The following is a 12,459-nucleotide window of genomic DNA, read 5'->3' as shown; positions in this document are numbered from 1 at the left end:
TTCATTCTTGCTTCTCACTGTCTTTGCCAATAACTTCATGGTATAAAAAGAAACTTTTTTTGTTAGGCAGTGTTAGAAATTGTACTAACAGTCACGATTACTGTAGTTCTTCCATGTGTTTACGGGAATAAATCCTTACACTGTTAGACCGTGTGTGTGTGCCCTAATGTAGTACAGCCATTCTTAGTAAGTGTCGCTGTTTGCTTTTTAAATTCTACTCTTACTCTGCACTTGGGGTTCTTTTTACATTTTACCAGCGTTTCGTAATTCACTTCAAAAAATTCATTGAGCTGTGCGTGCCAACACTGTGTGAATCGTGATTCCTGCTCCGAGACATGAGTTAAGGCGACAAAGTTTAATGATGTGAAACAACTAGGAAGTTCAATAATCTTCAATTTACTGAATAAATAATGGTTTTCCAGAGAAATTTTATGAGAAAGTGAAATGAGCTACATTCAAAACAGGATAGATGTTGAAGGTGCTGGTACCTTGGAATAGGCTTAGATGGACAGAACAATTTTGAGGTCAGCAACTAGGTGTTCGGTCGGCCATCTTTGGGCCACACCGGTGAGACCGCTGTTGAGCCTAGGGTGACGTCAGTCCTCACTGGTTTTCTGAGAACTGCCTCCCAGGATCTCCTCTCTCACCGGGGGCACTCGGCTGGGTGAACCCAACCGGAAGACCCCGCACTTGCTCGGACAAACTTGCGCCTGGCTGAATCTGGCTCCTCCCCGTCACCCTGATTCTGTCGGAGCATTTACGGCCCTGCCTGCTCCGTGTGGGCTTCGGCTCTGCCGTCCCTTCTTCTGAATCTCTGAGTTGCTGATTTCAAAGTAAGGACGCACAGCCGTGAGCAGAACACGGTCTCTTCCCTGAGGACGTCGTCCCTGGATGGGGGGACTTGCCGACACCCTGTAGATGAGGCTGGGTTGGTGTGCACGGTCACAGCTAGCCTGCGGTGACAGCCAGCCCGCGCTCCCCCTCCAGCCTGCAGCGCACCTTGTCTCCCGTCTGCTCCAGGCCCGTCTGCATCCTGTCAGCCGCGCCTGCTCGGTCTAGCAGTCCCGTTGCGCTGTGGCCCAGGGGAGAGAGGGCAGCGTGGCTGGGTTTATGGGAATAAGAAGTGCCCCCGGGTTGTTTGTTGTGTTACCGACAGCAACAGAAACCACAAGGTGAATGAGAAAGCTTCCTCCTCGGAAGCTCACCTATCGTTTTCCATGTTCTTTCACCGTTTTGTCTGCGTGAGTGTCTTCTGAGTGTCTTTTGTGTACCTATCACTTTATGGTAGAAGCAGTTCAATGTTTTGTTTTTTACCTTTATTATTTATTTCCTAAGCATGCTTCTGTTTGGCTGCTTAGCGTTCGTCATGTTTACCCTGATCTCCGCGTCCTGCCCCATCAGTTTGACCTGCTGTAATTTGCTTCCCGTCATCCCCACATCGGAAACTCACACTGTCCTGTTTGTTTGGTGCCAGAGAAAACGCGGCCGCCGGCAGCTGCTCCTTTCCTAAATTCGGGGGGGAAACCCCAAACTTGAATTGCCAGACTTTTCGTTCTGGGAATTGTAGAACCTGCCTGTAATGGACGGGGAGGGTGCGTGCACAAGGATCTGCACGTAGTGGGGCCCGCGAGGCCCAGGTGACCCAGGGGTGGCTCTGATCTCGGGCATCCCAGGGCACTTTGTGGAGCAAGTCGTCTTCGAACGGGCTTAAAATGGTGAAGAGGATTTGGCTGGAGCCTGGGGCTGAGTGTGTTCCGGGTTGAAGAGACGGCGAGCTCAGAGTGGAGAAGCCTCGTGTGTCCCGTGGGCGGCGAGCAGCCGACCTGGGCTTACCTGCGGCACAGTTCGTGCTCTGGCTGCCGTCGGGCCTGGCGGCCCCAGGAGCCAAAGTCACACCTTACCACCAGGGCCCAGCGGGCCTTGGGTGCAGGTGGAGGCCTTTACAGGGAGCAGGCCGTGTCCAAACAGCTTCTGTGATTAACTTTTCTTGATGGATGTCTCTTCCCCGTGCCTTGCGGGGCACATAGTGTCCCTTCTCTGAGGACGTGCGCAGACAGAGGACTGAGGTGTGATGGCGTGGATGCCCAGGGGAAGCAGTCTCACAGTGTCTGCCGTGAGCCTGATCAACGTCCTCGCTGATACGGCTACGTTCAGGTCTCAGTGATAGCGTGGTGGGTGAGAGGGTCCCGCGGTGCACCCAGGCCTGGGGCTCCCCGCTGAGAACCAGGTGTGTGTGTGGTTGTTTTCCTTTGTTCAGTGACCCATCGCTGTGCCCCACTTTTAGCGTTTAGTTTTAGTGGAATTAAAACTGAAGAGCTCAAAATTACGTGACTAATTACATCTAGTTTCAACGTCAGTTACTGATCCAGGCCTGCTGGCATGGCCCGTGAAGGCAGGGGGTGCGCCAGAGGCCCCCGGCCCACCTCTTCCCGGTCCCTTCTCCCCGGTTCATCACTCTTGCTCCCCCCGCCCCTGGCCGCACACACTGATGTTTGGTATTACGTCCGTGAGCCACCTAAAACCCTCCTTCATGTGAGTGAGGTAGCAGAGTAAATGAAGATTACTGACTTGCACACATCGGCTGTTACAGTAGGCTAAAGAGATGACCAGTAAGGATAATAGTTGTTCTGCTTCTCAGAGATTTTCAAACTACCTAAAGTATGGATTTCTGTCTGGGGACCACATTCCAAGAGGGAGGTAGATACATCATAGCAGTTTAAACAGGAGAGTAGCCGGGTGGAGCTGGAAGGCAAGGCCGTGCCACAGGAACGGGGTGTGCAGCCCGCAGGAGGGAAGGCTGGAGAGTGGTCGTCCAGGGGCTTCACCGCTGGTCTGGGCACTAGTGGTTAGAAACTTCAGAGGAACAGACTTGGGGCTTAAAAACTGTGTCCCAGTCGGGGCCGCCATCTAAAAATGGAACGGGGCCCTGGCTGGTGTGGCTCAGTGGATTGAGGGCGGGCCTTCGAACCAGATTGTGGTTCGATTCCCAGTCAGGGCACATGCCTGGGTTGCAGGCCAGTTCCCAGCAGGGGACTCAGGACAGGCAACCATACATTGATATTTCTCTCCCTCTCTCCTTCCCTTCCCCTCTAAAGATAAATAAATAAAATCTTAAAAATAAATAAATGAGAACAATAAAGATGGAATGGGCTGTCCTGGCAGGAAGTCGGTCTCAGAAACATACAGGCAGACTTCAAACGACCACCGTGGTAGAATTGTTGGCCGTGACGTCCCCTCCTAACCCACTGCTCCGCTGTGCTGTCACTGAGATGTCTCTGTGAATGGCAGGGGGATGACTGTCTAGAAAGAGGGAGTGGAGCCACCCTATGCTTAGAGAACGTGTTCTCTCCGAGACCTGCTGGATGGACGAGGCCGTCGGGCTCCGTGGTGGAGCGGCCCCGCAGTCGTCCTGAATGGTGGGTCGGAGGGCGGAGCAAGCGCCTAACTTAGCAACGGCCTCAGGAGTCCCCGCATGACATCTGTCCCTCAAACCACACAGATGAGACCGGAACTGGCTCTCTGAGGGGACAGTTTGCTCGGAGAACAGCACAGGGCTCTCAGGGAGAAGTCAGGCCATAAAGCACCCCTGAAGTAAACTAAACGTAAACGCAGCCTGTTGGTCAGGCTCCCAGGGAAGGTTCCTGAGGTTGGAGGGTTCTCAGAAGAGGTGCTGCTGATCAGTAGTTTTAATTCATTAGTCCTTGTGACACCGGGGTTTCCTGCCCTTCGTTGCCCCGTGTCGTCCTAACCACCGCCACCCAGGCGGAACCCGAGTTGGGGACCGAGGCTCCGGAGTCTGCAGTGCCCAGTCTAAAAGTGCTCGGGTGAAGACAGCATCGTCACATCGCCCTGTCACCAGGGGGAGGAGCCAGCCCAGGTCTCGCTGTGGGTCAGAGGACACTCTCCTCTCTGCTGGGTGGCTCACGTGCATGTTTGTTAAGGAAATCGTGTTCATGGGTCTTTTACATAGTTAAGGGGGATGTTTCTGAGAGTTCTGTGGAAAGGAGCCTTGAAGGAGAGTTTCTGCCAGCCACCAGGAGTTGCTCACTGTTGTCTGCAGTTTCCAGTTTCTCTCCACGGGGCTCACTCGTCGGAAGGAGCCTCTCTCTGGGCGCCCAGAGGCAGCCACCCACACCGCATGCCCCCTCCCGAGGCGAAGGCGCTGTGTTTGGAGGCGAAGTAGTGTTAGCCAGGAGAGCTTCCTGGAGGTCTGGCGGCTGGAATCTTTATCGGGTGCTGGTTCCTGGCCATTCCAAAGACCATCAGCTTGCAGGGAGTAAAACTCCTACACTTGTGCCACTTAAATATTGCCAGGTTTGTTTGTGGTTTTTTTTTTTAACTCTCAAGCACTTACATATGTGTGGCTTTAATTTTTAGGGTATAGATGCCGTTGTGCCAGTTGGCTTTACCAGTGTCTCATAATTCTAAAGTGTCTGACTATTTACAAAGCCCAGTCACCTGTACCTCATTGGATTTCACACCCGAAGATACTCGTAGGGGAAAGAGCATCAGAAGGGCCTTTGAAGGCCCCATTTCTCATGCTGTGTTGGGGGGATCATCTTTGGAGAATGTATTTTGGGGCGACTTCGCTTTCCGCTGTCTTGTGTTTCTGGTTTTCCTGTAGTTCTCACGCGTTACTTGTTAAGTGCACACTCGGAATACCTCCGCGCCCTTGGAAACCGCAGTCACCGGGGGCAGAGTCGCCGCACACCAGCAGGTGGTTGCAGGGGAGGCGGGCGACCTGTGTGTGGCTCGGCGGACTCAGAGGTCTCTGGGTTGCAGGTCGCGTCTACGCTGTGCTGTCGAAGAGAGAAGGCCGCGTGCTGCAGGAGGAGATGAAGGAGGGCACAGACATGTTCATCATCAAGGCCGTGCTGCCCGTGGCCGAGAGCTTCGGCTTCGCGGACGAGATCAGGAAGAGGACCAGCGGCCTGGCCAGCCCGCAGCTGGTGTTCAGCCACTGGGAGGTAAGGTGGGGCCCCCCCATCCCTCCCTTCTCCTCTGCGGATGTGCTGCCTGCAGGGGGCGCCAGGGGCAGCAGACAGAACTCCCCGGCCATTGGCCTTCCGATGGCCCCGCCCCTGCAGAGGGCGGGGAGGAAGCAGGTGGTCTTTATTCCTCCGGGTTGCGGGAGCGGCCCATTACATGTGGCTTAGAATACACACACATCCCTACTGTCTTTATTGGGTGAAAAATTTAAGATGCAATATTTCATTCTTCTTCCCCCTTCCCATGGTATATTGTAGATTTTAAAAAGAACATCCCATTCTTGAAAGCGAAAATGTAAGGAACTCTTTCTCCGAGGAAAAGGACTTCCAGCCTTTAGAGAGGAACTTTATATGCAATTAAATATGAAAACTTCCCCGATCCAGTGCTGGGGAGAGGAGAAAGCATGGCGAACTTGTCGTTTTTAACTCGGGGCGGGGGATAATAAGGAGGGACCAGGCAGGTCACCCAGCCTTCCTGCTCTGGTCCCAGCTGGCCGAGGGGGAACAGGGCTCGGCTGGGGGAGGGAGGCAGCGGGGCCCACGCAGAAGTGGTGACATGTGGAGGCAAAGCCCGGAGTCAGGAGTAGAATTGTTAAATGACAGGATGGGGCTGGGAAGCTGGGAGGACAGAGCTTTTACTGGGACTGTTTACAGGTGGTCTCAGTGACTTCACACTCGGTGAGTGCGGGGAGGGCTAGTGGTGGTGTCTGGAGAGTTCTGGGTTCGAACGCTAATTTCATCGCTCACTTTGACAAATCGAGGAGCCTTCCTGAGTGCATTCCGCCCCGGAGGCAAAGCTCTGTGGTGTGTAACCGAACCCTGCCCTGGTGTGCGGGTGTCTCCTTGCCGGCCCTCAGAGTCAGTGCCCCCGGCGTTTGGGCCTCTCTCAGCACCATGGCCTTGCACCTGGCCTCCCTCAAGTAACCCCGGGTTTCTTTCCTAAACTCCGCGGAAGCCACACTTGTGGGTTGGAGCCTCAGGCTCAGCGCTGAGCTGTGTTCACTTCTGTCACTTTCTTTAGGTCGGGCTTTGTCTCTAGAACACTTTGGATGAAGTTTTGATTTAGATAGTCCAGGGGGTGGGAATAATGAAAAGAGACCTTTGCCTTTAAAGGGAGTGCCGAGATCAAGTGAGCAGACAAAGTAAAGATGGCGGTGCCAGGAAACTTGACTTGGGACGGAGGAGGTTTTGTTTTAATTGGGCAGGTTCTCGTCGGTGGGTGTGGGATGATCAGTGGTGACTGGTTCTCCTGGAAGGGAAGTCACGTTCTTAACGTGTCACAGAACCCGCAGCAGTGACATCTAGGAACTTGATGGTTTTACTGGTTTGTATCTGAATAGCCCTCACTGCTGTATTTCATGATGCGGAAAACAGTAGTTCCAACATATTTAAATTACTTGTTCATCCCAAGCTTATGGGTGGTAATTTCCCATAAGGAAACTAGACCAGCTTTCTCGTTTGGGTCTGTGGCACTCCCCTTCTACCAACAGTAGGGATGGTGGTGGCATCGTTGCTGGGAGAGGGGTGCGTCTGAACCCACGTGTTCTGTTGTTTGCTGAAACACCCCGCCGTGTTCCAGTCAGTCTCAGGCTCGGCTCTGAACTTGATGTGGGAGAAGCCTGGCTCGGGGAAGATGGGGACGCTCTTGGGGTTCTGGGAGCAGAGCTCCGCTCGACCTGTCTTGCTGCCTTTCTCAGCCCTTGGCTTGCACCAACGGTCCAGAGGGGCCCTCGCCCCCACCGCCACGTCTGCCCTCCAGCCAGCAAGGACGGGGAGCGGTGGGAGGCGGGCACACCCTGTCCCTTTAAGGACTCGGACTGGATGTTGGCCGGGCACTTTGCCTCGTCCCGGTGCCCAGACCCAGTCAGTGCTGCCGCTGCACGGCACGGGCCCCTTCCGAGACGGAGGCCGGCCAACGTGGCCCGTCACTAGATCGGGAGTCAGCGGGCTTCCCCGTCACCTGTTTTGGGAAATGACATTTACTGGAAAATAGCCTTACCCATTCATTGACGTATTTTCCGTGGCTCCTTTCAGGCAGAGTTCAGTGCTTGCGACCGAGACTGTGACGTGCCTGTACTCTGAAACCTTCGCTCTCCGCCGCTTACAGAGCGCGCCTACCTCTCCCGCTCCCGCCACCCCGAGCCTGGACGGCCTGGTGTGTGCACCTGACACACCTTTTACCAGAGGGAAGGGGAGTGGGTGTTTAGGGACGTCTGGTTTAAAAACACGTGGTTTTTACCAAATAGGCAGTTTTTGTTCGTGCAAAAACCGTAATGGTTTTCCAGTCTCCCTTCCCTCTCAAAATGAAAAAAGTAAATACAGGTAAAATTCTAAGAAATTAGTTTCTGGCTCAGTGACCACTTTTTACTAAAAATCAGTCTCTTAACAACTTTAGGGAGAAACGCAGTTGAGAAAAGTTGGCTGCAGCTTGTGCCACCCTTCCGTCGTCCCCTTGGCACCTGCCACGGCCCTGTTCCCAAAAGCACCGTCTCTGAAAGTCTTGAAACTACATTATAATTAAATGTCATTAATCTGATATTTTTTGGCTGTTTTGGGTCCCCCCTCCCATAGTTAGGTTTAGAAATAACACAGTTGTTGAGATCTGGCTTCTCACTCCAAGGCACTTTTTCCCATTTGTATTCTACCATACCATATAATTTACAATCAAGAGCTTTTGAGAGAGAGTGTCTCAGAAAAATAGAGAAAATAAAATTACAGGCATTTTCCATGAGGAAAACCTTTGAAGTCAGCAATCTCATAATTTCTCTTTCTGTGTCTTACCCTTCTGTGAAAAGGGTGGGGGCGGGGTGGGGGCAGCTAATAACAGGCACGGGGAAAAATACCGCCAACCAGTGCTGTTCCACACGCGTGTCGGCACAGCCGCCGGTCTCTGTTCAATCGTGAGAGCGCTGGGAGCGGTGGGCCGGAGTTCGCCCGGGCTGGGGGGCAGCGGTTTTTCCACATGGCGTCTCCCACCTGCTGGTGGCCACAATCTTGGTAGAAATCCCTCTAGGCCCCTCCCCTCCCCTCCCCCTCCCCTCCCCTCCCCCTCCCCTCCCCTTCCCAGGGCCGCAGCTAGCACTTGGGTGCCTTCCTTCGAGTGGATTAGAGCCAGGCATCAGAGTCAGGCCGTGGGGTTACGGAGAGGGAACCCCATAAACTGCTCCGCATGCAGCCTTCAGGGCCCTTTCTGTAGGTAGCACAACCTGGATAACCTTCGGGGTCACCTCGTGGGCACGTCACTAAGGAGACTCCAGCTGAGCGTGATGGGGTCAGGGGTTGCTCTGTCTCCCTGCCCCGGGTGTGTGTTTGGCGTGTCGAGGCAGGAGGCTTCACGGCGTCCACACAGATGCGGGGGTCGTGAGGTGAAAACAGGGCACACTGGGGGCCAGGCAGAGGACCGTGGGGAGAGGCGGGCTCCAGCTGGTCTTGGAGACCCCCCCTGGGCAGCTGGAGCCCATGCGGAGACCATCGGAGCAAACGCCGGAAGCGTGTGCCAGAGGCCCAGACAAAACTGGGTCCTTTCTGAAACCCTAGGGTCTTATGTCTTTGAAACAGGGACTCTGGTCTTAAATCGGATTGTCTGAGTCTGCTGTTTCTCAACCAGCACCTCGTTTATTTCTTTTTATAAAGTGTGTCACTTTTCTAACAGGGCTAAACATGTATTCACCACTGCCACTCAGACACGCTGAGAAAATGTAGCTGCGTTATTTCTGTGCTGAGCCTGTTGGCCAGCTGGTCGGGGGAGGCTGCCGGTGAGCAGCTTAAAACTGGTCTGTGATGGGACGGCCTGTCTTTGTGGACGGCCGCCCAGGTGGCTGTCCCCCTGGCCTTCCTCCTCCTCTCCCTCCCCCTCGGAGGAGAGGGCTTCTGTGCCTGCCAGGTGGGGAGGACAAGAGGGACGCAGCCCCACACAGTGCCCCCCAGGGCCTCGCCGGCCTTCACCGTCAAGTGGCCTGTCTGGTCCAGTCCCGTCTGGCACCAGGCAGCCCCTCCCTGCGTCAGGGGCCCTCACACACCGCCTGTCCCCAGCCACAGCAGCCCCCAGGCTCCACCAGCCCTCAGCACCCGCACCTCCCCTGAGCAGGGTGCAGGGCCAGCCGGATGAGCTGGTCCACCCTCTGCTCTGCTGCCTTTTCGATTGTTCTGGGAGGTGTACAGTCTGTCTGCTTGTGCCGGTATCAGGCACTCAGGAAAAGGGGGAGAGAACGCCCGTTTTTAATAAAAGGCAGAGCTTTCTGCAACCAAGGCAGGCATGCAGCCGTTTGTTCATTCCACATACATCTCCCAAGCAAACAGGAAGGATGCGTGCTGTCAAAAACAAATAGACACTTGTATCTGCCTGTGGCACAGCCACAGCAGAGGCCCGCGGTGACAGGAGAAGAGGGCGTCCGAGCCTGGCGGAGGGCCCAGAGGGGGCTCTCATTCGGGACAGGAATCCACAGCTCCAACCAGCCAGGGCGTGTTGGGCAGGCTGACCTCCTGGGCCTCGGGCGGGGCCTGCAGAGGGCAGGCGCTGTGGGAAAGGGCTCAGACGACCTTGAGTCCGAGGGGCCTTGTCAGCCTGCCCCTTCAGCCAAATGGCAGTGGATGGAGCCGGCTGCGTGCTTCCTGCGGGCAGCTTGCTTCCGTAGAAGGAGTAGCGGCCAGGCTACCCAAGGCTGTCTGCTCTGCTCCCACCTGCCAGTCAGGCTCCGTGGGGACCCGGGGAGGTGGCAGAGCAGTGGGCTCTGGAGCTTTCCCTCCCCGAACGGAAGCCTTCGTGGTGCTCCTCTCCTCACAGAGAGAGGTGTGTTCTGCAAGTGCACCTCTTCTCTCTTGTCCTAGAGGTCACTCCCTTGGGGACGGCCCTCAGGGCAGTTTGTGTCCCAGTCCAGGTTCACCTCCTCCTGGGACTTTAGGACTTGGGTGCTTGTCATCTCAGGGGGCTAAGCCCCCCACCCAGTCTGGCTTCCAGATTGATGCTTTCTCAGCTGCTTTTCCTTCCCCAGGCTCGGCCCTTCCCCCTTCCCCCTTCCCCTCAAGAGCAGCCTCAGAGAGAGACGGTTCTCGGTACACCTTCCCCTGGATGTGTCCTCCTCCCTGCAGATCAGTGGATGGGTCGAGGCCCAGGGCCCGGGGGGCCGGGGGGCCGGGGAGAGGGGGCTGCTTTGTTGCCTGTGGCCCAGGGAGGGCGTGCAGTTACCCGGGCCTGCTCACCAGGCGCCCGCCGGATGTTGGAGTGAAGCTCAGAGTAGTGGAGAGTGCGTTTAGCGTGCTGGTCTTTTCTGGGCACAGAGGCAGATTTAATGAGAGACACTGGAACCCAGATCTGTTCTGCTGAACGAAGGGCCTTTTATGTCATTCAAAAGTAATAGGCTTCTTCCTTCCTTGGTGGTACGTGACGTCTCTGCAGGGAAGAACCGCACGCGTTGCAGGCTCTGTCGGGGCTGCTTCCATTAGTCCCTTCCTGCGGCTTCCCCCGCACGCATCGCACGCGTCGTCCCCCCTCCACGTGTGACCGCTCGCTGCCTCGCTTCTTCAGCACGCACTGTATGGTGCGGCGCTGGAAACGCGAGTGTACCTGCCTAACCCGGCTCGTTCTGTGGCCTTCTTTTACAAGGTCATCCCCAGCGACCCCTTCTGGGTGCCCACCACGGAGGAGGAGTACCTGCACTTCGGGGAGAAGGCGGATTCGGAGAACCAGGCCCGGAAGTACATGAACGCGGTGCGCAAGCGGAAGGGCCTCTACGTGGAGGAAAAGATCGTGGAGCACGCAGAGAAGCAGAGGACCCTCAGCAAAAACAAGTGACGACTGTTGGTGGGATCTCTGTTTGTAATAAATGGAGAAGGTTCCCCCAGGGCACGACCCCGGAAAACTCGTTTCTGCTGCATCATCTCTGCGCCTTCACTGTCAGTAAGATCGACCGCACGAGTACGCGGCAGGGGAGGGATGTTAGAGAACATGTGTCCTCGGGAGGTTGTCATTGATTCTGGTGCAAGGAAGGCATGACTGTAAGTGGCGTGGCGGTGACGTATCTCCCCCTGTGTGTGAGATGTGTGGGTGGGCCGCGTCCTCGGCACTGAGCAGCCGCATCTCTGCCCGTCGTCTGGGCCCCGCTGCCCTTAGGGGGAGACACGGGGTGAAGCATCCAGTCCCAGCTCTCGGCGGGCGGCGTCTGGGGAGGCCACGCCCTCCGGGAAGACCACGCCCTCCGGACACTGGCGACCTCTCATCTGTTCGCTCAGGTCACCGTCACCGCGGCCTGTCGTGGGGTTTGGGTGTCTGGAGAACAGGGGAGGTCCAGTGGTCGGCCTGTAGCCTTCCGTTCTTACGTTCCCGCCTAAGTCGCATCGCTCGTGTGTAAGTGTTGGTGGTCATCACGGCTCCGTACCTTTTCCTTTAAAGGAGGGGGGCTGTTTCCTTTCAGATGCAGTGAAGGGAGATGAGCTGACTTGACCCGGTCATGGCCTTTATTGTAAACCTTTTCCCGAAACCCCCGCTGCCCATTCGGGGAGATCCCCAGGTAAGGGATGAATGCAGTGCAGTCGGAAATAGATTTTGTAACTTTTGATGTTGTCCTAATAAGCTTTATAGCCACTTATAAAAAGGATTCTCTTTCAAAACACATAAAATTATCAGAGCAGGTCTTGTTTTTGAAATGTTCTTAATCTTTTTTTTTATTATTAAACCAGGTGATTCTTAATAGTTGTGGACACCTTACCTTTAATCTTTAGAGCCCCAGCGTCACTGGCTAGATGGGCGGACGCGGACTTTGGGGCCGGTGTGGAGGGGTAGTCCGCTGTCTGTCCGAGTTTGCAGGTGCCGACGTCTGTGCCAACTTAGGAAAGCCCTGCCGTGGGCTGGTCTGTCCGAAAACTCTGATCACACAGGAAGAGCTGGCGTGTCAGTTCCTAGCACCTGTGAGGAGTGTCACCCAGCACCAGATGTGCTGTGCAGGTGTTCTCAGACTCTGCCCTTCGTCAGCAGGTGCCGTGCTCAGTCGGGACCAGAGGCAGAGCCCGGGCGGAGCTGGCACGCTCCCCGCGGTTCTGTTGGGCCAGATGTGCTTGCTGGTGTGGGGGAGGGGACGTGTCAAGGTGACAGACAGCCTTTCTCCCTTCTCCACGTTGAGGAGAGACTACTGAGCAGTAAAGTGACCGCGAGGAGGCAGGCCACGGGGCGTGGCCAATCTGCCATGTGAGTAGTCGGCCCTGTCCTGTCACTTGCAACGGGACCTCAGTCACTGAAGCTGTCTTCACTCCGTGCCCCCATGCCCTGGCCGGACCCTGACCTCAGTGTGTTGGCTCCACGGGGAGTGAGCCGAGGAGTTCTCAGAGCCAGCGTTGGGTGGGCGGGCTCCTGTCCTCAGAGCAGCGACGTGCAGTGATTGACAGACAGGCCTCGGGGGTGGCAAGGGAGGCTGTGTTGAGGAGGCCAACACACCACAGTAAAGGGTCATGTGTGCCGACGTCCAGAGGCAGCGTCCTG

General features: G+C 55.7%; 1 protein-coding gene across 1 annotated transcript in view; it reads left to right on the top strand.

Annotated features, from left to right (window-relative positions):
• EFL1 (elongation factor like GTPase 1) overlaps window positions 1–10,908 on the top strand; it is a 67,845-nt gene extending 56,937 nt beyond the window's left edge. Inside the window, exons 19-20 of the mRNA XM_037053506.1 lie at window positions 4,783–4,967; window positions 10,591–10,908. Of these exons, the coding sequence (XP_036909401.1) occupies window positions 4,783–4,967; window positions 10,591–10,779 (374 nt within the window). The 3' untranslated portion in view covers window positions 10,780–10,908. The remainder of the gene's footprint in view (window positions 1–4,782; window positions 4,968–10,590) is intronic.
• The last annotated feature ends 1,551 nt before the right edge of the window (window positions 10,909–12,459 follow it).

The sequence above is a fragment of the Sturnira hondurensis genome, unplaced genomic scaffold (genome assembly GCF_014824575.4).
Source record: "Sturnira hondurensis isolate 20B ecotype Veracruz unplaced genomic scaffold, ASM1482457v3 Scaffold0007865, whole genome shotgun sequence".
Classification (NCBI taxonomy): Eukaryota; Metazoa; Chordata; class Mammalia; order Chiroptera; family Phyllostomidae; genus Sturnira; species Sturnira hondurensis.
The sequence above is the reverse complement of the archived record's forward strand: the minus strand, read 5'-3'. Positions and strand labels throughout refer to the sequence as shown.